Below are 27450 nucleotides of genomic sequence, written 5' to 3'. Positions count from 1 at the left end.
AGCAGAACTGTCAGCAGGAGGCGGCGGCACACGCTTTCCGAGGTCACGCACGCGGCCGGCGAGAAAGGACCATCTGGCGGCACGCGCGAAGCTACAGCGGGGCGAGGGGGGCCTCCGGGACGGCAGCCGTCAATCATCATCAGCAGGCCCGACACCAAGCAGCACGCGCGCGCAGCCCACCGGAGACATGAATAGCGCGAAGGGGAGGACCATACTAAGCAGCCACTGCGCAGCTTCCAGAGCGAGGCTCCGGCGGTGGTCGCTTGAAAGGGCGCATGCGCACTTTCCTTCCTCCTGTTCGTCTTCCTCGCCCCTCCCCACCCGTTCACAGCCCGGCCCTTCCCACGCCCGGAAGTGACGCACGGTGCCGGCTCGGCGAAGGTGGGTGGGGCCCCTGTGGCGGAAGCGGCTGGAGTCGGGCGGGTCCCCGGTGCGGCGCGCTTCTCAGCTAGGTGGTTTTTTTTCTTTCCCTTCCCCTCTCCCCCCCCGCCTCCTCCTTCCCCGCCCGGCTTCCGTACCCCTCCTCACCTCGTCCCGCCCGCAGCCGTCGCCATGATCCTGCTGGAGGTCAACAACCGCATCATTGAGGAGACGCTCGCGCTCAAGTTCGAGGGCGCGGCCGCCGGGTGAGAGAAGGGAGAGGGGAGAGGGAGTGGCAGGCGAGGCGGCGGAGGGGATGGGGGGGGGCAAAGCGGGGCTCCCCGACAACCGCCCCCCACCACACGGGCTGCCGGAGCAGGAGGGTGGCGGCAAGGCTCCTTAAAGGCAGGGCGGGGATTCTGGGCCTACTTCCACAAGCACCCAGCCCTTTACACACACTCGCCCCCCCCCTTTATTTGACTGTCCGCCGGGATGGAGTTGTGCTTCCCCACCCTGTGCGACTAGGTGCGGGAGGAGGACTTCCAACTTCCTCGCTGAGCTCCCTTCTTTCCACCCAGAAATAAAACTGACTCATGAAACTGAACCGTTTCGTATCGATTTTCCCTCCCCTCCCGCTCCTCCCAGTCTGTCAAAATGCCTTGTAGCTCTCCGTCGCTGTATCGGCATCGCATAACGTTAGGCGGCGGAAAGGAGGCTTGTTCCTAAAAGGGGGGGGGGGACTCCAAAGCGTTGGGTGGCTGGGTGGGTTCAGTCGGTGGTGGCCTTTGAATGCAGGTTTGCTGCAGAGCAGGCGGTATAGGCTGCTTCCCCATTCTCACCAGGAAGTGCCCTTTTCTCTGGGATCTCACTTGCTCAGCCTTGTTTTAGCTTAGGGTGTGTCTCTGGGTTTGCACATACAGGGTACGTTTCAGGTATGTGCGAAACGGTTGTAAAGTGACTGAGAAGCCAAGTGTTCCGTAATGGTTTAAGCAAAGTTAAAAGGAGATTGTGAAATCCATTTTTGAGAGTTTTTCAAACTCTCTATGCAGAATTGTTTGAAAATAGTTTTCTGCTGTGTATGTGCCGTGGGCACAGTGTTGGCAAACCTATCCCTGTTGTTGGAGGGTGTGGGTGCATTCAGCTTTTGCCTGTCCCTTAGGTAGATTGTTTCATAGATCCATTGCTCAGTGGTAGAGCATTTGTTTTTTTCATGCAGAAGGCCCCTAGTTGAGTCCCCAGTATCTACAGGAAGGGCTAGCAAAGACTCCTGCCTGAAATCCTGAACAGTTGCTGCCAGTCAGTGCAAACAGTACTGAGCTAGATGAACCAACAGTCTTACTTGGTATAAGGCAGCTTTCTGCATTCCTATATTGCTACAGGACTTCATTTAAGGTACTTAATACTGGAAACAAATGTTTCATCCTTATAATTTAGTTCCAAGATAACTGTCAGTTTATAACTAATTTGTGTTATGTGATCCTTAGAAACAAAGCTGCCTCTCACGCCCACCTACTTTAGCAGTCTTTGTAAGGATCCCAGAAAATTGGAGATACCAGGTACATTGCATGTCAGTGTCCAGCAGACCATCTTCTGCTCATGCTTTGTATAATAACTCTAAATGCAATGTAGCTTTATACAATTTGTTGTGCTTGTTTTGTTCAAAAAGTAGTACTTTGGCTCATGGTATGCTGGCTTCTGGTAGTAGCAGTGCCTGACAGAAGCATCACACACTCTTTGAGGAAAACTTTAGGAGGGCTATTCCTGGAGAAAAAAGATAGAAATTTAATCACAGATCTGCCTGCTTACTCAAGGCTATAACAGTATATTGAGGAGCATTTCCTGTCAGAGGTTTTAAGAGTGTTTATGTCATTTCACTAATGTAATACATGTAATTGAATGTGTAGTATTTGGCCAGGTTCAACCTCTTAATTTCAGCAGTCGTTGTTTGCACACTACAATGTGAGGACTGTGTGAAGGCTCCTGGGAAGCAACCAGTTTTATGCTTGCACGCAATAACACTAGCCATACTTGCTGATTCTGGATGTTCATAAATTCATCACCCTCACATAATACAACATCCTGTGCACAGAGTATCTTATTGTGGAATGCTTCCCATTTCTAAATATGAAGAATCTTAGCATTGATGCTGCATTCATGCACATGTACGAATTAACATGCAGATAGCCCAGGTGGTAGAGAATGAGACTCTTAAACCCATGGTTGTGGGTTTGAGCCCTGTGTTGAGCAAAAGAGACCTGCATTTTAGGGGGTTGGACTGAACCTCATGGTCCCTTCCAACTCTACGATTCTATGATTGCAGCACTTGTGTCCCAACTCTTTGGGCAGGATGTGCTATCTTAGGCCCTCTTCATGCATGAATTATGCAGAAGCAAGCCTTGGTTTGGCACAAGGTTGCTGCAGCTTCCTGTTTAGTGTACAGTTACAATTCTTTGGTAAGTGCACATAAGTATCTTTTTATCCTGTCTTAACTCCCAAGTAGCTCAGGGTAGCTCCTCTATTTCGTATTAACTATGTGAGGTAGGTTAGGCCAACTGGCCTGGGGTACCCAGTGAGCTTCATGGCTGAGTAGCGATTTTATTTCAGGTATCTCCAGACCTTTGCATAAATTTATTCACTGCACCATACCTAGTAGCATTCACATTTGCAAACTTGTGCTGTATTTTTCACACACATGAACACGAACATGGGAGAAAGAAATCCAGTCCCCCAATCTGGAGGGAGTTTGGATGGAGCAGAGATGCCCCTTCACCCAGCTTTTCAGGCAGGATAACAGGCAGGAGCTATTGCTAGTGGCATCCCCGAGGCTGAGTTTAGGGGTAGACTGGCACAGGATCTGTTGGATCCTGTGTAGATCCTGCTGCTATGATGCAACAGGCATGATCTGGGCCTTTACACTGCAGCAGCCTAGGATATTTTGTCCTACGACTTACCCCCCCCCCCCCCCCCAAAAAAAAAACCTACTTGTGTGGACACTGGAGCTAGGATGCAGCACTGACGAGCATTCCTTCAAACTCCGCTGCTGCAGCATTATGTTAGGATTGCAGCCTATGTGGCCCTTGCACTAATCTCCTGTTGAATTCCTTATATGTCAGGAAATATAACAAAATGGCTTCTCTAGAACGGCAGTATGATTAGTATTTTAGGTATATTAGCAGAGAGGAAGTTGTAGGTTCTGCATTTTTTAAGCTGAAGGCTTCCATGTCCCGACAAGCTCAAAACCAAGACAGAGATCTGAAATGAGTACTAAATTGTTTGTTTCAAGCTGAGTCATTCTTCATTTACGGAATGGGTGTATAGAGAACTTTTCTTCCTGCATTTATACATCTGAGAAATAGTCCTAAGCCCCACAGTTTAGAGCACAGGCCCTTAATCAATGTGTGTTTAGTCTGAATCCAGTATATGGTACTGGTTTCTATCTCCTTGAATGTTTCAGACACATCCCTCAGTTGCAGAATGATAAGTGTAAATAGAGAAGTAATGGGTGCTTAAATGCCTTGGAAGTGATGATAACTAATGGATGCGCTACCATGCTTGCATTGGGGTGCACTGTTCTTGTCTCACAGTTCTATCATTTGTGTTTTAGTTTGAATATTTCTGTTTTTGTTTGAACTGGTCCCATTGCTACTTCACTTTATTTGATGGAACAGAAAATGCTGTTTGGGATATTTGGATAAATTAAGGTAGTGCAGTCAGATCAGTAAAATGAGAGCAGGGATTCATCAGTGTATGTAGTATTCTATGGAATAAAGCAGAATATATTTCTAGGAAGGGCCTGTCTTTGGCACCAGCTTTTCTTTCATTGTCTGCATATTTGTGAAAACGCTTGCTCGGCTTTGCCCACGGGTGTTCTGGAACGTCAAGTTATCTGTGGTTTTTTATTTTTTATTTTTAAAAAGCACGCATATTTCTTGGGAACAGCCCAGAATGCTATGCATTCCCAGCTATCACTGTTGATTTGTGAACATTATGCCCACACAGCTTATGCTGTGCTAAGTCACACTTAGTAGCCTGTTTTAACTGCTCTGGCTCCGGCTTTGGTTTTTAGTGTTTCTATATATGACATTTGTCATGCATTCCCAGATTATGATGGACACAAAGTTACACATGGAATTAAATAACATTAATTTTACATTTGTAGCTCTTGATGTTTCCTGGCAATCTGGAAACTGTTTCAACATACTTTTTCAAATGTTCTGTTTTAGATGGTTTGGTAAGCCATGCAGAATGATTCTTTATTTGGGTCTAGGTTTTCAGTGACTGTAGCCAACTTGGAACAAAATTTTGCATCAAGAAGTAGTGAGTTCTTCAACTCCACCTGGCAGCAGCTGATCAGAGGTTACTACATAGTGGCAGTAGACAGACATAATTGATTAATCTGCAAGACTGTCATAGAAAATCTTTCTAATATATCTTTATGTAGATTTTTCAAGCTTTAGTTTCTTAATACTATCTAGCGGCTCCCTCTCATTGGCTGTAATGGAGTCTCTCAGCACAGCAGAAAGCCAGAAATAGGAGTGCTTCTGCAGTAGGGTTGCACATTACTTCCTTCTCATTCATTTTATGTGTGTTGGATAATTCAGTATTTTCAGCAGCCCTTGGTATCTTCTTCAAGTCAGGTGATACTGAAGTTACATGTACTGTTTAATTTTATCCTGCTTCTCTTATGTCTCTTATGTGAAATACTGAGATTACTCCACAAAGAATAAACAGACACAGGGTAGAACCATTGTACAGAGACAGACTATCTGAAAATGGAAGGTAAAGTGGTGGAAGGGCTGGACTTCAAAAAAACTAAAGTCATGTTGCAACTTGTGTGAGTGGCTGGAGGATGGATGGTGGATAACAGATTGAGGTTGAATTCTGACAATTCAAAGTGTTGGTGCTGATCTTTAAAGCCCTAAATCGCCTCTGTCCAGGCGAAGGAGCTGAAGGAGCATCTCCAGCCCAGACACTAAGGTCCATCTCTGAGAGACTTCTCTGCTGGTTCCCTCACTGAGAGAAGTGAAGTTACAGGGAACCAGAGGGCCTTCTTGGGAGTGGTGCCCTCCCTGTGGAATGCCCTCCCTTCAGATGTCAAGCAGATAAAGAACTACACCACTTTTAGAAGACATCTGAAGGCAGCCCTATATCCGGAAGTTTTTAATGCTTGATGTTTTATTATGTTTATATATATATGCTGTAAGCTGCCCAGAGTGGCTGGGGAATGATGGTGATGTGAGGGTTACATTCTGGCGATTGCATGTAAAGTCAAAATCTATACAGTCAAAGCAACCCCAAAACTGGCCCCACACAAGCATCCCCACCTTTCAACTTTCCACCTTGATTGCCAGGCTGGCGGGGAGGGGCTCTTGCACAGGTTCTCAAAGCTTTCACAAGAAGTCACAGGGCTGTGTGAGATCTCTCAAGAGCAGGCTTTCTCAACCTTGGCCCTCCAGATATTTTTGAGACTGCAATTCCCATCATTCCTGACCACTGGTCCTGCTAGCTAGGGACCATGGGAGTTGTAGGCCAAAAACATCTGGAGGGCTGAGGTTGAGGAAGCCTGTTCAAGAGCTTCCCAGAGCCCAATAAGCAAGTCAGAGATGCGTTGAATTGCATGTGCCTTGCATGCATTTTAATTTGTGTGATATCAGTTTGCCAGCACCAAGTATGCAAAACTGGGATCACACAAGTTGAATGCATGTAAGTTGTGAGTTGACTGTATCTGTTTAAGAGAATTTGTCTACTGTCCTTCCACTGTAAAACACAGTGCTTTGGGCAGCTGGCCTAGCACCATGCCAGGCTGACATACCATTTGGTGCTTTCCTTGTATCTGATGACGCAGATCTGCATAAGCTTTAACTCATTCTGAATGCAAAGATTTGTACTTGAAAGGAAATTCCACTGCTTTCATTGGGACTTCCAAGTAATCGTGCAGCATATGAGCGTGACAGTTCATACCCTCATATCCCTTAAGCATATGAGGGATTTAAAGTTTGTGCCTGTGAATGCTTGAACATGGGACTGGGACACTTTAACTAGTTATCTTAAATGTTGCAATTTCCTGTTCTAATGTTTATTTTTGGCACAGTGCTCTTACCAGATTCTACCATAATCTATATTTATTAGTACATCCTGTCCTGCACTTCCCCAAAGCTGTATAGACTTGGTGGAATATGGACTGATCCCCTGTGCAGGGTGTAAGCTTTTAATTGGCTTTTTGTTTGTCCTACAGAAATGGGAGATTAAATTGGCCTGAAATCCTCAATTTCCTTTATTACTCAGACCAGACATTAATTGTGAACCGAATGAGCTCCTAATTAGGCTGCCTTTCCCCTGTATGCCTTCCTGTGTGCCTTGGCCCCCACTTCTGTCTAATGTAGCAGATGAGAAGCAAGTTCTGCACAAGATACTGTACATAATTATCTCTTTTCTCATTTCATTAATTTACTGTTAGTCTGAGGCATTTGGCTTGTGTCCGAGTGAAAATAGGGGGAATGCTGTCAGATGGGGATTTGACGTTGGTTTTAAGCATGTGCTGGCTTAGATCCATTCTAGCTGCCATTCTCTCTTACCAGTAGCTTTGGGGACAAAAGTCTGATCAGGAGTTCGAAAGTACAGCAACTTAATTTAAGAATGGCAAACAGCTATCATTAGGTGGAGGGAGACAGAGGAGTGCAGGAAGAAATTAGGCCAGCCAAAAGCATTTCTCATCTTTTGCATTAGGGTAGATGTCCTTGGAATCAGATTCAGAGAGGATTTGAATGGCCTGAACTCAGTGCCCATTAATGTTAATGGGGAAAACAGACAGATGCCTCTGACTGAAACCACTACTGTTTTTTTTTAGCCTCCCAAGTTCAGATGAGTCTGTCAAAAACAGGCCTGTCTTGCATTTAGAGTCTGTTACAGGAAGGGAACTGACTGCTGGGTGGTATTTTTGGTTTGTGAGCCTTTTTTGTTTGCTCTTTAGTGCAGATGCAGCTAAAAGAAAAGCTCCCTGTGTCCTCATGTTTCAGGTGGCTTGCACTGTAGGAAGCTCACAAAGAAAAAGAGAGAGAGAGACTCACTTTAATCAGAATTGCAGAAAGCAGTGCTTTGTTGGAAAGTTTGGAGATAAGTCTGACTCCTAATAAGTCATTTTGATTGGGAAGGGAGCCATCAGGAGGAGCAAATGGATTCATACATCACCAGTGAAGTAAAGCTACACGTAGAAAGCACGTCAGAGTGCAAGTAGATAATTAGGTACTGCTCCGGCGGGAAGGTAAACAGTGTTTCTGTGCGCTGCTCTGGTTCGCCAGAAGCTTAGTCATGAGCGCCGCAACCCCAGAGTCGTTCGTGACTGGTCCTAACGGTCAGGGGTCCCTTTACCCTTACTTTTTGCCCAATTGAACAATGTGGATCTTGTATTTGTGGTGCTGGTAGAACATGCTGAAGGATGGCTCCATATGATGGGTTAATGTTATCAGTCCCTTGCCTTGAAGCTTTAAACTTTTGTTCACACACACTAGCATCACTCTGCAATTGGAGGCTGGCAGAGCTTATTTATATGTTATGCTTATATCCCACCCCAAAGCAAGATCTTGGCCCGTCCAACACCCCCCCCCCCCCTCCAAATGTGATGATTTGGTAGTTTGGATTGCAGCCTTACTGACTATGCAACATATAAACAGGAACAAAATATTCACTGCACGCAGTGGTGAGAAAGAAGTGACATCACTGATTTTTGAAGGTTTCATCTGGACAATAGTTCATTAAAGATAAAATCAGTTATTCAGAATGTTATTTTACATAAAAAGTTTATTGGTCTTCTATAACTGTTTCTGCTTTGCAGTTGCACCACACAAGTATTTAATTGTATTTCGGGTGCAGAGAACAGTACTCTGGATTTAACCATTCTGACTACAAAGATGAATTTGAATATGTGGGCAATGGCTGATGAAATCTCAGATGCCACAGGAACAACTTTTTGGTAGCAAGGAAGTACATTATAGCTCCAGCTGCTCCTAGCAAAGTGTATTCTTTGGTGAGAAAGAAGCCATTATATGCAGCTGTGTTTAAGTTGCCAACATCTTTCAGGGTACCAACATCACCTTCTCTTGCTAGACGCTGTGTGTACATGCACATGAGTGGGTGTATATTGCTAGCAGGATAACATAGAACCCCTTTGTATGTTGTGTGCTTCAAGAATGACATATATTTTCATAGGCTAGCAAAAAGCCCTACAAAGGAAATGCCAAAATGGCTTTGACTGGAATTTTAAACATCTAGCAAAATAAGTGGAAAATATCTTAAATATCCGCACTGAAATTGAAGCATGTTGTGGCTGAGTGAAGAATGTTTAAGAAGCACCGACATATTAGTTATTTCTCTAAGTCACGGTAGCCAGTTTGGGCTGAACACAGGGATTTGGACTTAGCAATCAACTGCCAGTTGGTAACTGATGGCCATCAGGCTGAATTTGTTCCCTCCTTGCTCTCCTTGAGTGTCTTTCTCTTTTATTATTGAGAAGCTGCAAAGGAAGAGATGTAGTCAGAGGTGAATGTAAGAGTCAAGAGGATAAGCCCCATTTTCATTCATTCTCACTAAGGATGTACTTGAAATGAGAGCCAGAGAATGGTATGAGTGGCAAATCCCATTTTTGAGCCACCCTTCTGTTATATAGTATGCAGCAATCATATACTATAGAGTGAAAACTGAGCTGGTGGATTGAGAATGGTGGTTGGATTCTCACAGTTTGCCAGCCGAGAAGTTTAAAATTGTGTGGGCACTATGTATCTTTGGGTAAACTAATTTGCCTTCATGTTTGCGCTCACAAAATGTGACTTACCGTAACTATATTCAGAAAAGAGTTCTGGAATACTTGGAGGTGACCAGTTTTGCTGTTTTAACCATCTGCATGGGTGCATTTTATGTTCACATAAGCTCTGCAGTGGAAATGAATTTGGTGAGTGCATAAGAAACGATGGTTGCTTTTTATTCCTGCTTGAGAACTAGCAAATGTGTGGGTGGGGAGCCTGCCTCTTTTGCTGCCTTCTGCTTCTAGCTAATAAAATGCTCTTGCTACCTCAATCCCAGACTGCCAGTCACACTTAGCTGCGTGGTAATGACTAGTGCTTGAAAATGGAATTTATCTTCTGGTCTGTGTTGATAACCAATGAACATAGATTAATTTGAGAACATGTGGAAATGGCTCCCCACTCAAGATTGAAGGCTAAAATGGGGATCTAATTCCTGGTGTAGTAGACCTATAGTCTTAAACTCCAGATGGTAAGCAAAATTTAAGAGTAGTCTGTAGGTAACTGGAAATAATTTCATATATAGGAAGCCATACTACCATTTATTCCCCTTAGTTTGTGCACCGTATTTCCATTGTGATAACTGTCTAGAGCCGTCTTCCCAACCTGGTGCCTTCCAGATGTTTTAGACTACAACTGGCCAATGATCAGGGATGGTGGAAGATATATTCTACAACATCTGGTGGGCAAAGGCTGGTCTTGAGCTTTCTAAAGTCTCATCATAGAATTCTAAGAACTGTCTTGAGCTTCTTAAATGCATTGAAACCTTACATGATTCTTTTGGCACGGATGAAGAGGAGGTTGTCAAAACAGAAAGGGTTTGGTATTGATAGTTTATAATTTAGTGCCATATATAGACATAGCTTAAGAAATTTCACAGCTATTTTTGACTTAAGCTAGTGAGAAGGAAGATGCTTGAAGTTAAAATTCTGGGTACCATTTTCACTCATACATAACACTCATATATATCACAATACCAAAACAAAATATGTAGTTCAGAAACCATGTTTGTCTTTTGCTACAGCAATTTCCTGCTGGTTGCCTATGGTTCTAAATGAGCACTAGACAGAACTTAAGACAATATGGACAAAACCTAGTTTCAATAGTCCCTCCACTGGCGAGAAAAGTCAACATGGAAGAGGCTTCCTTGACCACAAGCTTGGTCATACTTTTGCATAAAAACTAAAATCTAGCTAGTTTGCTTAGAACTTGTTAAAGCCCAACAGCAGATGTGGTGAATAGATTCATTGCATCCTGAAGTCAAGGTCAGTCACTCAGAAATTAGTTGCAATAATGAGAGGAATTCTTAGTTTCATCAGTGATACCACTGGATCAGCCAGTGCTCTTATGAAGGAGCTTGTTCTGTCATTGCAAGCAGAAGTGCTGGTGCAAAGGTTTCCCCTTCCCCCACATTGTTCTGGGGGCTCTCCTGATCCTTCAGAGCGGATATGGGGGTGGGGGGGCTAAGCTCCATTGTGCTAACAGGAGTCTTTGCATGTGTGGTTGAGGAAACCCAGCCAGATAGGCGGGGTATAAATAATAAAATTATTGTTATTACTTCTGCTAACGGAGCCAGGTAGTTTAATCCAGTATGGAATATGGTACAAATCAAGTTCACTTTCCATTAGGACCCTTTTACAGTAGCTTGTGCCTGTTCTGTAGCCTCACAAAGTAACAGAAATATATCTATCGTTAAGCTATAGCACACAAAGGGTAGAGCGAGGTTTGTAGGGCTGTTTAATTTAAGAATGTATGGGTCACGGTTATATTTCTAATCCTGGTCACTTGGGTATCAGAGGCTATTGGGAATCTCTGTATGCCAATGGCAAGGCTAATGTGCTGCAAATATAGATAATGGCTGCAGATATGCCAGAAAGTTTATGGATCAAAAGCTGGAATTCAGCCCTTTGTGATTAAGTGTACCCCAGATCCTGTGAACTCTTGCAAGGGCTTCAGCTTATTTTGATTGCTTTTTCTCTGTGTGTGTTTTTTTTGCAGAAACAAGCCTGAGGCTGTAGAAGTAACATTTGCAGGTAAGTGCCAATGTATTAAACTTCTTGGGATAAAGAATTGGGAGTAAAAACACAAATCCCCACATTGTGTTGCAGAGTTTGTCCTCATCAGTGAGCCCTGTGTCCCTTCTGCTGATGGGACTGTGCGTGTATAAATAAATCTCTTTTCTTTGTATATTAATGTAATCTAATGAGGAGCTGTTCTGTGTTCAAGCTGTTGGAGTTGGTACGTTATCTAGTGAACTACCCTAAGACCTATTGATGAAGGGTGGTATATACATCTAATAACTAATGAGGATTATGATGGTGATAGATCCATCAGGTGGCTTTCATAGCCTTCTCAATCTAGACTGAGTGTGCTTTTAAGGGTGAGATTTGTAAACTAAGAATATCATTCCATTAATATTTCACAACATCTGGTACTCCAGTGAAAAGAGTTTATCTCAAGTTTGCAAGCCCTGGGTTCTTAATCTTTTTCATTCTTCATAAAATGGCCATCATCACTCAGATAGCGATATGGCCTGGGCACCTATTGGCCCAGAACCACTGATAACTGTTGCTTTACCAGTGGGGAAGAATGTGGATACAGGTTTGCACTGAATATTAAGAGTTTCTGCCTAAGGGTAGTGACTCACAGGAGCAAGCAGTTATAAACGTCCACTGTTAACTTGGCTGGGCACCTGAGTGTGGTTTTGAAATTGCAGCTTGATTCTAATAGGCCCAGGTGTCATCTGAGAGAATCTAATCACAATACAGTCATAACGTGATGGATTCTGCTCTGTCAGGATGCTTTTCCTGTTCATGTAAAAGTCTTTTTTACAGTGGTGCCTCGCAAGACAAAATTAATCCGTTCCGCGAGTCTCTTCGTCTTGCGGTTTTTTCGTCTTGCGAAGCACGGCTATTAGCGGATTAGCAGCTTTAAGAAAAAGGAAACAAACTCGCAAGACGTTTCGTCTTGCAAAGCAAGCCCATAGGGACATTCGTCTTGTGGAACGACTCAAAAAACGGAAAACCCTTTCGTCTAGCGAGTTTTTCGTCTTGCGAGGCATTCGTCTTGCGGGGCACCACTGTACTAGTAATTCAAAACCTTTATGCTGTGGTGTACATTATTTTAGAAAACATCCTTCCTTGCTGGGCAACTAGGTTCCAAAATACTCAAGCACTCATCTCTCAAACGCTTCTTTCCTAGACTTCGATGGAGTTCTTTACCATATTTCCAACCCTAATGGTGATAAAACAAAGGTTATGGTCAGTATTTCTCTAAAGTTCTACAAGGAGCTCCAGGAACATGGTGCTGATGAGGTGAGAATGTAGTCTTTATCCTTACATTCTATTGACGGCCTCTATACCTTCCTTAATTAACTCTTTAGAAGCATTTGATTTTCTTTAATTGAATTACTATAAATAGGCATTGCCAATTCACTGTTCATGGTGGAACTACTGAACACTATTGTTATGGGCACAATTCAAAATGCTGACTTGCATAGCCCAAAATTGTTGGAGTTTGGTGTGTCTCAGAACACTTCCTGGTCCTACATTTTCTCTTCCTGACCTAAGATTTTCAAAACTCTCACCTCACTTATAGTGATAAAAATTCCTACTTGAGGCAGCACATTCTCAGTGATCACAAGTGGCTGAGGAACTCTCTTCCAAGGGAGGAGTACTTGGACTCAGCCCCACATCATTAATTAAAATGCTTCCTTTTCTGTCAAACTTTGGGAGATTGACTAGTATGCGATGTTGAATGCTGACTTCACTGTGTTATAATAATGGTGTTTTTATGGCTAGTAGGACTTCATTATAAACTACTGTCTATATGAAAGGACGTCCAGGTAGTTTAAAATTTGGCATTTTGCTCATTATAAATCTCATTTGATGATTGGCATCCAGGTATTTCATCCTTTGTTGGTGGACTTCTCCTTAGCTTAGCTGTGTCTGACTTAAATCCATTTTAAACTTAAACTGATACCTGTGGAATGGAGAAACACATGATGCCAATACTTGTAGAGATAGTAGAGTTAACTCCAGTCTCCCTACTGCTGACTAGGGCACTGTCATTAAAAAGTTTGCACTGTACCATTGATACCTGGGGAGTTTGTAAGGGAGAATCACTGTGGAAGCTGCAAGTGCTGGTTCTACTGTAGCAACGCTTTCAAAGCAGGATCTTTTCTAGATCTGCTTGAATTTTTTTAAACCCACTTTGAGGGTTCTTACAATCAAGTGGTATATACATTTTGTGAATAAAAATAAATAATTGAATCTATCTGCAAGCTGCAAGGGCTCTCTCTACTTAAGTCCCTTATGTGTGAAGTGGCAAATTTGATTCATGTTGAGCAGCAGGTCTCTTGCTGCCATTTATGGTAGAAATAACAGTCCTCTCTGTGCCTTGTGGTTGCATCTCTCAGCAGAAAGTGTGACTCAGTTCCTGAAATGGTTTTCAGATGTTGCATAACTGAACGGGGGTTCATTCTGCATTAGCAAGAGCAGATGCTACAATTGGTATGGGGCATATGTAGAAAACTAAGGAAATGGTTCATAAAATTGCTTGAATCATGTACATTGGCATCTGAGAAGAGCCATGGGCTAAAAAAATTAAAAATGAAAGCCTGGAAACTGCATGTTTTTAAAGCCCTGATGGCTTCTTTGTTCATGGAAAAGCAGTTTTGGGAGGATTTGTTTCTGAGCAGAAAAGTGTGTGAGTCAAGGGTGGTGATTTAACTCTTCCCCTGCCTGTTTGTTCTTCCAAATCTCTTCTCCTATTCAGGTATATTTGTGTACATATACGTGCTTAGCCTTGCAAGTGTGTCTGGAACCATTCAGGGTGCCTAAGGTGTTTCTTAAAGAGGGCTTGATTTGGAGCAGAAAATAAAAAGGAAGTGGTCTGTGTCCATTCAGTGGCTGTTCAATGCTGTTTTTGCATAAACAAAGTGGCCATCAGTTGTTTTTTTAATGCACACTTGCATGTCATGTCTTGTTCAGTCTCTGACTTTCTGAGTGTGAAAAATAAAAGGTAGAGAGAAACCCCAGCTGCAGCAAATGAATAGGAGTATGGAGCAGCTTTGGCCTGAAGAACTCCAATGCCGCTGCTGATATACCGGGGTACTGGGTTATTGCTTCTGCACTGCCTCCAGAGCAACTTTGCATCTTTCTTTTGTCTCCCTCCTGCTGCTGCCACTTAACAGTTGTCAAGAGCACAAGGAAGTTGCCCCAGTCTGGTTTTATTGAGAGCATTTGGTTGAATTGACCTGGAAAAATGTACTGTGTCTTTATTGCATCTGCGATGCTTGACCCATCCATTTCTCTGGTCCAGCAGAATTACTTTCTAAGGCAGGATGCAACTAGAAGCAGAGGAATGGAGGAAAGGGAAATGCTGCTGTGGGATGAAAGGAAGTGAAGGTCTGCCCAGAACACATGATGTATAAGGCTAGCCTTATACAGGAGGAAAACAGTCATGGCAATGAACAGTTTACTAAAGGATTGCCACAGGTTTTTAACAATGGACTGTGTAAATCTTTGATGGAGCTTGTTGGCACAGTACCTCTAAAGGGGCAGAGGAGGCAGGCAAATTATTAAAAAGTGTTCAAGTTCAGTTTTGTAGCACCTGTTGTCTTGCTACTTTCCATGGAAAACTCTCAACCCAGTAAGAGTCTTAGGTTTTACCGTATTTGTTTGAATCTGTGGTATCTGGTTCAGTCTTTCTGAGGACAGATGGAATGAGTTAAGGAACTGATTCAAATAAACAGTGTGCTGCCCAGTTCACTCAAAGCCCAGTTCACTTTCTCCCTCTAGAGATACCTATTGCTTTTTTCAAACTACTCACCCTTGTTTCAGGGGGGGGGTGTAAAAGTTTTGTAGCTGAGTCAACCAGGACCACCAGGTATTGGGGAAAGCATGAGCTCTAAAGGTGGCTGGTATGACACACTTTGTATGCCAAGAGCTTGCCCATTTCTTTGGTAAGCAGCTAATAACAGAATTAGCTTTATGGCTTTCAAAAAACTTGCCTGTGAAACCTCATTTCACACTGCTAGTAGAGTGGGAAATATTTCCTCATGAGGTCGTGTATGTGTGAATGGGGGCGGGGTCCAATTTGTGCTACAGATTTGAACTTTCTGTGAGTATCACTGTGATGGAAGCATTCCTCTAAAGCTCTTGCACTAAGCCCCAACTTTGCAAGCTTTGCTGGGGGTCCTTGTGCAATTCTGTTCCCAACCCTGTTAGTTTTAAGCTATCTGGATCTTCTCAGTGCAGTTTCAAGTGTGTCTTTTTGCCAGATCACTTAAGTACACAGCTGCTGTCACACTTGAAGTAACTGGGTTGTAAAGCTGCTCCTCAAAGGCAAGAGGTGTGTGTTTTGAAAATATAGAAATTCCATTCAGTGTGCAATGCATGCATATAGGTACTACTTGTGTGTGTGATGACATGTGGTTGGAAAAAAATGCTCTTCTCTACACTTGGCTGGCAACAAATCACTGTCAATAATTGGATTTGGGACAAGACAAGATGTCAAAGCTCCTCTGCATATAGTATATGTTCTACCAAAATCTGGCCTGTAATCAAAGTGCTACCTTCTTCTATGACTTTCTGGAAGCTTATATATGTGATTCAGTTGTCTTGAGCACTCCAGCTTCTCTTTTACTATATGAATCCAGACATGGATTGAACCCATAAACTCTGGCAAGATCTCTTGTGGCTTTACTCTTTCTTCCCAAATTAAAGCATCATGTCACCAGCAGCAAGCTTATTATATGTATGAAATTTATAGCTCAACAGGAAAAACGTAATTGGCCTCTGAATATGTGACTGGAACACCATAGAATTCTTTGGGATTATCAAAGAATAACATTAAATCTAGAATCTGTCAACCAGGAAAGAAGAATTTACTTTAATGTTCCCAGAACTCAGAGGGTGAGAAATACTAAATAGTGAATAGTTTTAAGAGGCCATTTTACATTAATCTGCTCCTTGGAGTTAGTTGTCGGAACAGCAAACTTATTGTTTCAGAAACCATGCAGGTAGTATTGCAGTGATTCATTGCAGATCCATTTGTATTAAGTGCTCAATAACCTGCTTCCCCCTATGCCTTTCTGCATTAGTCAGCTACTTTTAAAGAAATACTTCTAAAAATCAAGTTACTATTTCAAGCACACTGAGTTCATCTGTTCTACCCTGAACTGAGTAGTACTGAAATAAGTATCCCAGCTGAGAAGGCTTGATGCTGGTGAGCTATGCTGTTGGACGTCAGTATCTTTTCCTTTGTTGTATAAGACTTTTGCCTGTTAGAGCATGAGGTGGTTGAAAAGAACTTTTAGGGCTTCTGGATAACTGCTTGGAACATCAAGAGTGACTGGAACAAGGGTTAGGGCTTTAAAAAGCATAGGGTGAGTGAAAGACAGGGAGGTGCTGAAGAGAGCACATAGGAAGACACGTCAAAGCTCACAACACTTTTCTCTGTCTATTTCCTAGTTGTTGAAGAGAGTGTATGGAAACTACTTGGTTACTCCAGAGTCTGGTAAGCCTCTGCATAATATGTGCCCTGATAACTTGTTCAGTTTGCTGCTCCAGTATAATTACTCCCTGCTTTTCAGAAAAGGAATTGCTTTCCACCTTTTCAAGCCAGCTCTCAGTTGTGATCTCCTTGTCACAGTGCTATTTTTAAAAAGCACCGCCTTCTCCCTTCAGTGTTCCACATGGAAGGCTGAGAACATCAGAGCTTTATTTCTTAGCAGCGCAAGCTATGATTCTGGATCCACCCCCAAGCAAGCCCCCGCTCCTCTAGTTAGGGATTCTTTGTTCTGTGTAAAAAGACTGACAGGCATTCAGAAGCAGTGGAAAACCATGGTTACCTGTGACAGTACTGCTTCCCACTCATTTGTTACAAAACACAGGGGTTGAATCTACTTTCCCAACTCTGAAAGAAGGCAGAGAAATGTTTTCCTTTGGTGGGAGTGGGGTGGGGGGGAGACACATTAAATTAAATGTATCAAACACTTATTTTGAATGTCCTTCCCTTGGCAAGTTGGGTTGAAATAATTATTGAATGTATGATTCAGCAGTACATTGCTTTCTCCAGAAAGTGATCCATTCAAGTCTGACCAGGAGGGGAAAGTTGTGATCACAATGTCATTTGCCTGTTCTAGGTTACAATGTCTCTTTGCTGTATGACCTGGAGAACCTTCCTGCTGCCAAAGACTCCATTGTGCACCAAGCGGGCATGCTGAAGCGCAACTGCTTTGCCTCAGTCTTTGAGAAATATTTCAAGTTCCAGGAGGAAGGAAAGGATGGAGAGAGGAGAGCAGTCATCCATTACCGAGATGATGAAACTATGTAAGAAATAACTGGCCTTCCGTCTCCCGCATTTTGAAATTGGTTGCCAAACTGTGAGGTTTAGAGATGTTCAAAGGATTCTGTATTCAGTTGCGCATTGCTCTTTGTCAACCAAAAGCTCCTTTAGAGTGGTCAGTAGCAAAACATGACCGCGTGTTCTGAGGTGTAGCTGCTGACACTCAGTTGGGCTGAAGCTCTTAATTTGCAAATTCACAGCTCAAGTAAATATATACAAGTACCCCATATACGTTGGAGGGGTCAGACAAAAGGCTGTGCCATATTCCTCAGAGATAAAAGACATTGCTGAATTGAGCACTTGCCTACTTGGTTGTGTTCCCCCCACCCCAGTTCTATGCAGTTCTCTGTTCTCTGTGCTGTTAAGGCTGAGCTGGTAATGCAATAGGATAAAGGGACCTTCAGCCATTACCATAAAGGGGAGTGGGGCGTTGAGGGGATAGATTGTGGTGATTGTTCTTTCTGAATGGTACAGCAAGAAAGTAGTGGCCTGTGGGGAGGGGCATCATTTTGGCTGCATTTAAGGCAGCAAAATGTTCTGGGCCAGCATTCTCTGCTGGCATGTGGGGCAGGGGCAGTCACTATTGGCAACCTGGCCAGTGACTTACCGTGTGGAGATCTCTGCTGCGGGAGGCAACTTAAAGCGCCCTCCGCATTGTAGTTATCTCACATGCACAGTCCCTTTGGTACAGGGAAAGATGTTGCGCATTTCATGCCTTAAAGGTCTTTGTTCCCTGCATTTGGGTAGGTGGCAGGAGAGAGCAGGGAGAAGGTGGCACTGTACTTTGGTCGCTGTTTTTTAAATAAGCTCCACAAGGAGCTCCTGATAGCTGAATAATATGAACTGCTGAATAGTGTAAGTGGTTCACCCTTGTAGGGTGTTTTTTAAAAATCCCTGTAGGTTTTTCACATTGAAGATCTGGAACACCTAAGAAGTCTCCTTCTTTTCACTTCCTTCCTAGGTATGTTGAATCAAAGAAGGACCGTGTCACAGTGGTTTTCAGCACGGTATTTAAAGATGATGATGACGTAGTGATTGGAAAGGTGTTTATGCAGGTATGCCAGTTCAAGTTCTGTCAAGTTCTAGTGGCGTATGACTTGCACATTTATGCAAGGAGTGCCATTGTGCTGCTAACTTTGAAGTGAGTTCCTTACCCTGGTAAGATTGATTGACATTGGTGGTGCCTTTAGGAACCTGCTTGTAAGGATATTATGCTAGGCTCCTAAACTCAGTAGGGGTTGTGCAAAGAATCCTGCCCACAGGTTTGCAGTATAAAGGAATGTAGAGTTGGGGGTATGGAATGATGCTGTTGCAATCACCTTACCAACTGTGACATTGTATCACCTAATCTAATTCCAGAACCCACCTTTTTCTAGTCTATGATGAATCACCTAAATGCTCTAGGCCAGGCATAGGCAAACTCGGCCCTCCAGATGTTTTGAGACTACACTTCCCATCATCCCTGACCACTAGTCCTGTTAGCTAGGGATGATGGGAGTTGTAGTCCCAAAACATCTGGAGGGCCGAGTTTGCCTATGCCTGCTCTAGGCATTCTATGATGATTAAAAGCTAAAATGGTCCCACTGCACAAGCTTACAGTATACTAAAGTCTAGGTGCAAAAAGGGGGATATAGGAAGGACACAAGGAAAGCCAAAGAAGCGAGTCCTGAGGTGCCACTTGGTAACAGAAGAAGGAAGTGAGTGTGTTCAGTGTAAAAGGGGGCCCTGGCAGGGCTTAGAGGAACATTAGACATAATTGACAAAATAAAAAAGCCTTCCATTTTGTAAGAGTTTGTGGCTCAGGCCCAGCATTTGTTTCCTCAGTATCGTTGGTTTCTATTTTAGAATATAGGAAGTAAAAATAGATGAAATTGCTCCTCCACAGGTGCAGTGTCCTTCTTTACCAGGTTCCCTACACACTACTAAATAGGAGGAAGGTATTCCAAATGAAGGAGTGGTTCTAAAAGACCCGAACCTCAGTATCGCTCTTCCAGAAATTAAGCACTGACTTGAAATATTGGTGTCAGTAGCTCAAAGAGGATACAGTAGAATAGAGCATGGTGAAAGCAGAGGAGAAAAGTCCATATATAGGAGCAAGAGCATGGAGTTGTTTTCTTAGTGTGAGAATTTTGAAGTAGAAGAGGAAATCAGCAGAGAAAAAGAGGAACAACACCATACAAATTATGTCAAGAAAATGTAGACTACAAATTGCATTTAAAACTAAGTGTAGTGGCTTAAAAATGAAAGTAAAGAATCAAACAAAAGTAATCATAGTTAATGCAAGAAATGCCAAGAAAATGAGCTTTAAAATTAGAAATATTAATTCTACATATACTATGCTCTCTGAAGCATATGTTAAAAGGCCTATTTCTCAAAGTAATTTCATTGAGTTTTCATTAAGATGATTTGTATGTCACACTGTCATCATTTGATTTAAAACATGGCTTAATTGTGGATACATTCAGCACTGTGCCACTTTTGACTACATAGTATCAAAGTATCAGTAGCATATCTTGAAACTTAATGGACCCAGATTCAGGTGCAATAAGATGTTTTTCAAGCATTTGAAGCAGTGCAAATGTGTGTGCTTCACTTCCTAGTTGATATCCAGTTTATTCATCCCAGATAAGGTAGTGTGTACTGTTAATATTTCATTTATGTTAGCAGTGAGGAGTCAGATTCAGCTGCTCCAAATACCCTGTCTTTAGTCAAGCATTTCTTGAAGCAATTATGTGTGCTGATAAAATGACTGGATCTTGGCAGTGAATAATACAGTTGTAACGCACTTTGGTCAAGAGAAGGAGTAACCCTTTGTGGTGATAGCTCTCAGCTACTCTCTCATGACCTAGTCTTAGATCATGCTTCAAGTGCACTGCCATTCTCCTGTGTCTTTGTATTCTTGATGAAGCTGCTAGCAAAGGATGTTAAGGCTTCTAACCTAAAGTGCCTCGGGGTTCTGACACTAAAATTAATCTTAATACCAGTGTGATGAAAATACACATATACTATTTTGAAGGATAGTTGTTGAAGTGACCTTACCAATCAGTTTTGATTCTAGGCTGAGATATGATAGAAGCTCAGAAGTTACACCAGTTGGGGAGAGGGACTTAATAAATATTTGGTTTTGGGCATATGCATTCCCCAGAATAGAGAACAATTAACCTAGGCTCAGAAAGGGGATGCCTGCTGTTTTTAGTATCTGATTCATATTAGCATTCTCTCTCATCCTGTCTTGTCCTAGGAGTTTAAGGAGGGTCGTCGTGCCAGCCACACAGCCCCCCAAGTGCTCTTCAGCCACAGGGAGCCCCCTTTGGAGCTAAAAGATACAGATGCAGCTGTAGGAGATAATATTGGATATATTACCTTCGGTAAGTGGGTGCTGCTCTCACCTAGGTGACCAGCCAAGTTGAAAGCTATTTTCCCATTGCAATCCTGCTTAGTTTGCTAAGTGCTTAGTATCTCTTTTAAGAGTTATTTCACTTATGCATAGCTTCCTATGAAAGCAATTTCACAATAAAGGCATCCATAAAACAATTTCATATATAAAAATAATTCCAAATCTAGTACAGATAACCAGTTGGGATAAAAATCTCTACTTTGGCTCATTGAAAGAGAAAGGTCTTCAATAGGTGCTTCAAGTACAATAAGATAGTACCTGTCTGATGTGCAATGGGTGAGAGTTATAAAGGGCTGACACCATCACTCTGTAGGCCAGTCACATGGAATGGATCTACTGATAAGATGATATCTGCCAGACACCCTCTCATGCATAGTGCCGTGCTCTGTAGGGTATATGAATGGTGAGACAATCTTATAGGTATCCTGGTCCCAAATTGTATAGGGCCTTATACACCAGTACTAGCACCTTGAACTTAACCAGTGGCTGATTAACAACCAGTGCAGCTTGTACAGTGTAAAAGCCTTGCTTGCATAGCTCAGAAGCCAGTGGAGCATTGGAAATGGCTTTTCATTTAGAGCTGTGGTGGTGACATGCAGTCTCTAGCATGCTTGATTTGGGGCGTGCCAAAGAAATAGCTTGGGTATCCCTAATTCTGTAGTGCAATTGACATATCCAGAGCTCTGTTTAGTCCTATTTTACTGGATGAGCAATAGTTTTGTAAACAGAATCACTGGATTCTGATCCCACCCCCTCAGTCCTCACAGTTGAATTTCAGTTTGATGAGGTCTGCCCACTTGACTGCCCTTTGTCAATTTTGGCTTACAACATCTAGCACACCATGGTTGGGAGCAGTAATGCTTCTGAATACCAGTTGTTGGGAATTGCAGGTGGGTAGAGTACTGCTGTGCTCTTGTCCTGCTTGCAGGCTTCCCACAGGCCTCTGTTTCGCCACTGTGAGAACATGATGTTGGACCAGATGGCCATTGGCCTGAACCATCAGGCTCTTCTCATATTTTGCACTACTGTCAACAAGACAGTGGTCTTCATCCTTGGAACAGCAAATGGAAACTTTTCCCACAGAAGCCTCTGGATGTCTAAGAAACTTGTCACTGGCAGGACTTTCCTATGGAATATTAATGTATCTTGTCATCTCCTGAACATTTATGCTCTATGACAAAGGGGATAAGAAACTCAGTCTTGGCAGTTGCCTTCTCCCAGGTGCTCTCTTACTTTAGCAAATCGTGTTAAGGAGGAGACACTGCCAATAATTGTTTGTGATGAATCTTAGAAATAGAAAAGGCAACTGCAGAGTCCGTTAATTGAGAGGCATTTCAACACATTTGGATACAGATAAAATAAGTACTAAATATCATATCTGCAAATAGTTCCTTGTGAATACTGTTTTCTGGCTCTGGATCAGTGAGAACTATATTTTGTCCCTAAATAGTGAAAGGCTGCATAATTCCTCTTTATTCATACAGTACAGAGCCTGTGAGGGTGCAAAGCTCATTGTTTGGTTTATCTAGCTGCCTGGGAGGAATAAAGTGGTGATCACTGAAAAGCTGTACAAGAAGTGCTCAGGGAAGGACCAATAGGAAAGATTCAGATGAGCAAGTTTGTCACTGATGCCAGCATTTTGTGGGACTGAGTGGCATAGCTAAGCCTGATCAAATACTAGGTTGAGTTCCTGAGTTGGAGTTGTGGAGAGACATTGGTTCCAAAGACGATGCCCTAAAGGCATCCCATTAAGACAAGCTTAATCCTGGTGTGCAGCATGGATAAGGATTTCATTATAGCCCTTCAATGCAAATGCTGCACATTCATAACTGTACATGCTGTTGGCCTTTTAAATGTATCTCTGGCCCGGGACTAGTGAGTTCCCTCATAGCTTTGTTAGTGCTTGGTAGAGAGTAACTATTTTCTGTTGCCTTCTCCTTTGCAGTGCTGTTCCCCCGCCACACCAGTACTGCTGCCAGGGACAACACCATCAATTTGATTCACACATTCCGGGACTACCTGCACTATCACATCAAATGCTCCAAGGTACAGGAAGAGTGTTATTATAGAATTTTTTTTTCTGAAGAGCTATGCAAAACTTCTCTTTCGTGTGCCTAAAATGATTCCTGACTTTCATCTGCTCCATTCTGGCATGTAGATCCTTTAGAGTGCTTAGATGAAATTTGAAATTCAAAGTACTAAGACAGATCTGCTTAGCTGCCTTTTGTATTTTGACCTATGTGCAGGCTTACATTCACACGCGCATGAGAGCAAAAACATCAGATTTCCTCAAAGTGCTGAATCGTGCCCGGCCAGATGCAGAAAAGAAGGAAATGAAAACAATCACGTGAGTATCAGAGGAACAGTTTCTTCCTTCTGCTTGTTTCTCTCTTGTTTTATTGTTGCTATAGCTCACACCTGAGGAGGAACAAAGGACTACCTTGTATTGCTGTTTAAATAATGGCAATACACAGATAGATTTGATAGTACTTGGTGTAATATCCTGGCTTGTTTATAAGTCACTATAGTTTCCTGCTTTGAGTAATAGCAAGTCTTTAACTGCGGCTTCTTGAACTTTTTTTTCACCCATCATGCAAAGGGGCTGTGTGGAAGTGCAGGAAGCTCATCATACTTTGGCCTATTAAGTAAAGATGTGATCAAATGTAATCAATGTCTCAAAAGTTGAGGCCTGACAATAAAGATTAATTAATCCAGCCATATTATCTGATAAGGTTTTCTGCAAATTCTTGTGGGCAGTTCCACGCAAAAGGCAAGGCATTGCCCTAATTCACGCCATGCAGCAGACAGGAATGGGATGGAGGTGAACTAAAAAAACTAGTTTCAAAACTTGGGTCTTTGTAGTGGAGAAAAAAGTGGCCAGGTTGCTAAGGGGAACCAGTGGCTAATGTTGAATGAGAAGGATGATGAATGTTAGAAGCAAACTCATGATCATTACTTGCTTGGAATGCAACCACTTTGGCAAGTACATTAGCAAGAGATAGATCCCAGCTGCCACTGATTGGTTCTGTCGGAAGGTTAGCTACTGCATCCTTGGGCTCAAAATTAGAAGTGTAGGTTAGAAGCTGCATCTGTAATTTGTTTTTGTTCTTAATATTCTCTCTCCTTGGTTTGCTGTAACCAGGCATGAAGAACTGTGTGGTTAACATGAGGAACTGAAATCAGCAATTCAGCTTTGCAGTGCTGATTCTATGGAGGCAGTGATTTTTATTTTTTTAACTTTCAGCACTTTGAAGGGCTTTCAGTTGAGGGCAGTTACCATACTTCTCTAGTATAAACCTGAGATGAGTTTTGTACTCTACAGGACTAAAGAGCTGCATAGGGCAAGTCAGAATATCACTGGTATTTAATGAGTGGGGTGCTTTCTTTTCCCTGGACAAGAGAATGGAAACTAATCCACTGTATACTGCTATTTTATTGACAGGGTGGGGTGAGATAAGCAAGCAAGATAAGATGGGAATAAACTTGCTGGTCACACTGATTGTGGAGGGTGTATATATTGCTCTTAAGAGCCCTTCTAGCATAGCATACCTGATCTATTTGGAGGGGGGAAAGTATGAATTGATGTGGATGCTCCTGGCACTTCAGGGATCAGATTACAAATTCATTCCTTGTTGGTGCTTATATTCTACTTTTCTAAGACCCTCTTTGCCAAGTCTTTTATTGGTGATTCCTTTTACCAAGCAACGACATCCAAGGGGGGCCAGCGGTGTAGTTGTGGATGAAATGGGAGATTATGGATAGGACTAGTGAAGAAGCTGACAGGTTAGCTCAGCACTTTTTTCAGCTTTTGAGACAAGGGAGGCAAGCAAGTTTGTGAGAAGATTGAATGGCTGTGATGGGCCATATAGCAGGATGCTGCTAACCTTGCAGGATGTTTCTTCTCTGACCTGGGGCAAATTGCTAATCTTACAGCCAGTTTTCAGTCCGATTTTCTTACTGTGCTGAGGCACCATAGTGTGGGGGTTGGGCAGAGCTGGTAAAATTAAGATAATAAGCTTGAATTTAGGCCTCCTTGGCGGGGGGGGGGTGGATTAAACCAAACAAGCTCCTGCGGTCAACCCCAAAGGCTAGAATAATGCACAGCTGTGATTAAGAATGTTAAAGGATGACTCATGCCGTACCCGGAATCAGAGCACATAACATCTCTTTAAAGAGGTATCTGATTTCCTTCTTAGTAGCTCCGGTTCTGTGTTGTACAGCCTTTGGCTTTTGTATGAAAAATTATTTATCTTTAAAGGAGCAAGGATAGCTGCTTTCTGTGCTGATGGGAGGTGGTGACCCCTTAGGAACAAAATGGTGCTTTCAGCTGTTCAACATCTCCATTCTTTACTTTCTGTGCTTCATCTATCTTACTGCATGATATAGCACCTGGCTATTTCATTTAAATATATATTTCTCACTTTATAAATATTATGACAGCAATAAATTTACACATCCAATTTAAAGCACTGAATATTAATATCAAACCCCCCCACGGTTACATATTTTATATCTATTGCCACTGCATTTCCAGTTCAGATCTATTTTACTCTTCATCCGTTATATTCTATTTAGTTTATTTTCACTGCACGTTGTTGTGTCAATCCTGCTAATGATTTAAGCTGTTTACAATAATTTTTCAAATAGTCTTTATTAAATTGTTCTCTCTTCTTGATTTCTTAATCTTCTGGTAAGTTTCACCATTTCTTCATACTCCAGCAATTTTTGTTGTCAATCTTCTTTCTTTGGGACTGTTTCTTCTTTCCACTCACCTGGCTATTTCACTTCCGTAGCCCTGCTAGCATCTGACAAAAGTCCTGAGAGGCTTTCTTCACAAATCAACAAATTTAAATATTCAACTTAAACAGCTGTGGGTAGGGCATGGAGTGTAATTCCTGATTTCCAGGACTGTCCTTTGACTTTTTCTGAGTTCACTCCATACTCTGCAGCAGGGATAGGGATCCTCTGGGCCTTGACCCTAGTCCAGACCTCCAGGTTTCCCAATCTAGCTCCCCACCCCGGCAGCTCTGTTGCTCTGCATAGGTCAGCTGAGGAGTGAAAAGGCCCCAATGTTCATTCCTAATGCGGCCCACTGAGTGAGGCGCTTGAAAGGAGAGAGAAGTCAGTCTCTGTGTGTGTTTAGAGGTATAGTTGGTTGTGTGCTAAGGGTGTATGATTATTGTGTGTCTGCGCAGAAGCAAGAACCTGATAGTTTCCCAGTTTCTGCTTTGGTGGATGTTAAACAGACAAACAATGAAACAGCATGTGTGGTATCAGCTTCTGAATCCAAGACCAATTCTGTGTAGTAGGAGGAGATCCTTTCAGTGCATTCTTTGTAGCCCCCTTTTCCCTTGATCTGTGAGTTTATAGAGTTTAGCAAGCGCTTGATTTTTTTCTGGATAATGTGGTATACCCAGGAATCTGCAAGCAGGAAAAACTCAGTTGTGGTGAATTCATCCACAAAATCAGTCTTGCATTCTTCATTCTGAAGCTTGGGATTAGAATTGTTATTAGTGGTGCAGGACAAGGAGCAATGAGACACCTGGGTCACTTGTATGGGAAAAGTAGTAGGTATCTATGCTATGAAGTCAGGAAGGAGTATAATGATGTAGTGACAATGTACTGGAGTCAACCTGATCTTTGCCCTCTGATTTTCTGCCAGGGGGAAGACCTTTTCATCCCGTTAATGCCTGAGGCGAGGTGAAGTCAGACAACTGTGGCAGAAGGCTGGAGCACTTGCTACCTGATAATCGTAGCTTTTTAACATTGCACCTCTCTGGGCTCTTAAGGAAATAAATCCAATCGGGTTATGTTTTCTACACAAGTTTGGGAATTGATCTGCGGAATCGAGCTGTGCTTGCAAGGACTTAATAGTTCAAACAGAAAAACAAACCTTAATTCCATTTTGATCAACTTTTCTTTCTTTCTTTCTTTTCCCCCCTCCCCTTTTTCAAGCTGTTTTGCTTTGCAATATGTTTACCGGTAATGAGTTGCAGTATTTCTTATGAGAATAATGCAATATTAACTTGTTTTTCTTCTGAGTATTTTGAGTTCACAACTCCTGTATCTGAAGAAATATTGTTGGGGTTCATTAATAAAGGAGATCTTTCTATCTTACCAAACATGGTTTGTGAGTATTCATTTTTAGATGTGCATTATTAATTTATTCTTGTACAAATTCAGAAAAGGCATATGGGAAAGGCTATAAATAAGATGCCCAGACTTTTCAGCAGCTTCTGGCTAATGTGTGACAGGCTCACTTGAAAAGAAAATTTTATAGTTTGAAAGGAAGGGGGAAATGACCCTGGCAGATTAAGAGCAGCAATGTTTTCTTTTGAATTTTAATTTCTCCTCTTCCTAGGATCAGGATAATTTCTGGGCATGGGAAGGGTCAAGTCTGCTGATTTCACTCCCCATTCTTTTAGCAAATACAGGTCTGTCAATACTCCTAATGGAGAACTCTGCTGATACACCGCTAGGGCTGTATTCTCATGAGAGGTGATGTGTGTGAAATGTGATTTGAGGACTCTAGTAGGACTCTAGTAC

The 27450-nt window shown here is 42.5% G+C and overlaps 1 protein-coding gene across 1 annotated transcript; it reads left to right on the top strand.

Moving 5' to 3' along the window:
• Nucleotides 1–388: 388 nt before the first annotated feature.
• On the top strand, nucleotides 389–27026 carry ARPC2 (actin related protein 2/3 complex subunit 2). Its single transcript, XM_028742348.2, has 10 exons — nucleotides 389–626; nucleotides 11154–11188; nucleotides 12357–12469; nucleotides 16631–16676; nucleotides 17305–17491; nucleotides 18469–18562; nucleotides 20749–20875; nucleotides 22850–22950; nucleotides 23151–23251; nucleotides 26567–27026. The coding sequence occupies exons 1-10, from the start codon at nucleotides 553–555 to the stop codon at nucleotides 26589–26591; spliced, it is 903 nt and encodes a 300-aa protein (XP_028598181.2). The 5' UTR covers nucleotides 389–552; the 3' UTR covers nucleotides 26592–27026.
• The last annotated feature ends 424 nt before the right edge of the window (nucleotides 27027–27450 follow it).

The sequence above is a fragment of the Podarcis muralis genome, chromosome 1 (genome assembly GCF_964188315.1).
Source record: "Podarcis muralis chromosome 1, rPodMur119.hap1.1, whole genome shotgun sequence".
Lineage (NCBI taxonomy): Eukaryota > Metazoa > Chordata > Lepidosauria > Squamata > Lacertidae > Podarcis > Podarcis muralis.
Note: the sequence above shows the minus strand (reverse complement) of the source record. Positions and strands in the feature narration are given on the sequence as shown.

Coding starts and splice junctions, on each gene's coding strand:
- ARPC2 (XM_028742348.2), top strand. CDS start 553: ATGATCCTGCTGGAGGTCAACAACCGCATCATTGAGGAGACGCTCGCG. Junction 16,677..17,304: donor CTTGGTTACTCCAGAGTCTG/GTAAGCCTCTGC, acceptor TGCCTGTTCTAG/GTTACAATGTCTCTTTGCTG. Junction 22,951..23,150: donor ATCACATCAAATGCTCCAAG/GTACAGGAAGAG, acceptor ACCTATGTGCAG/GCTTACATTCACACGCGCAT.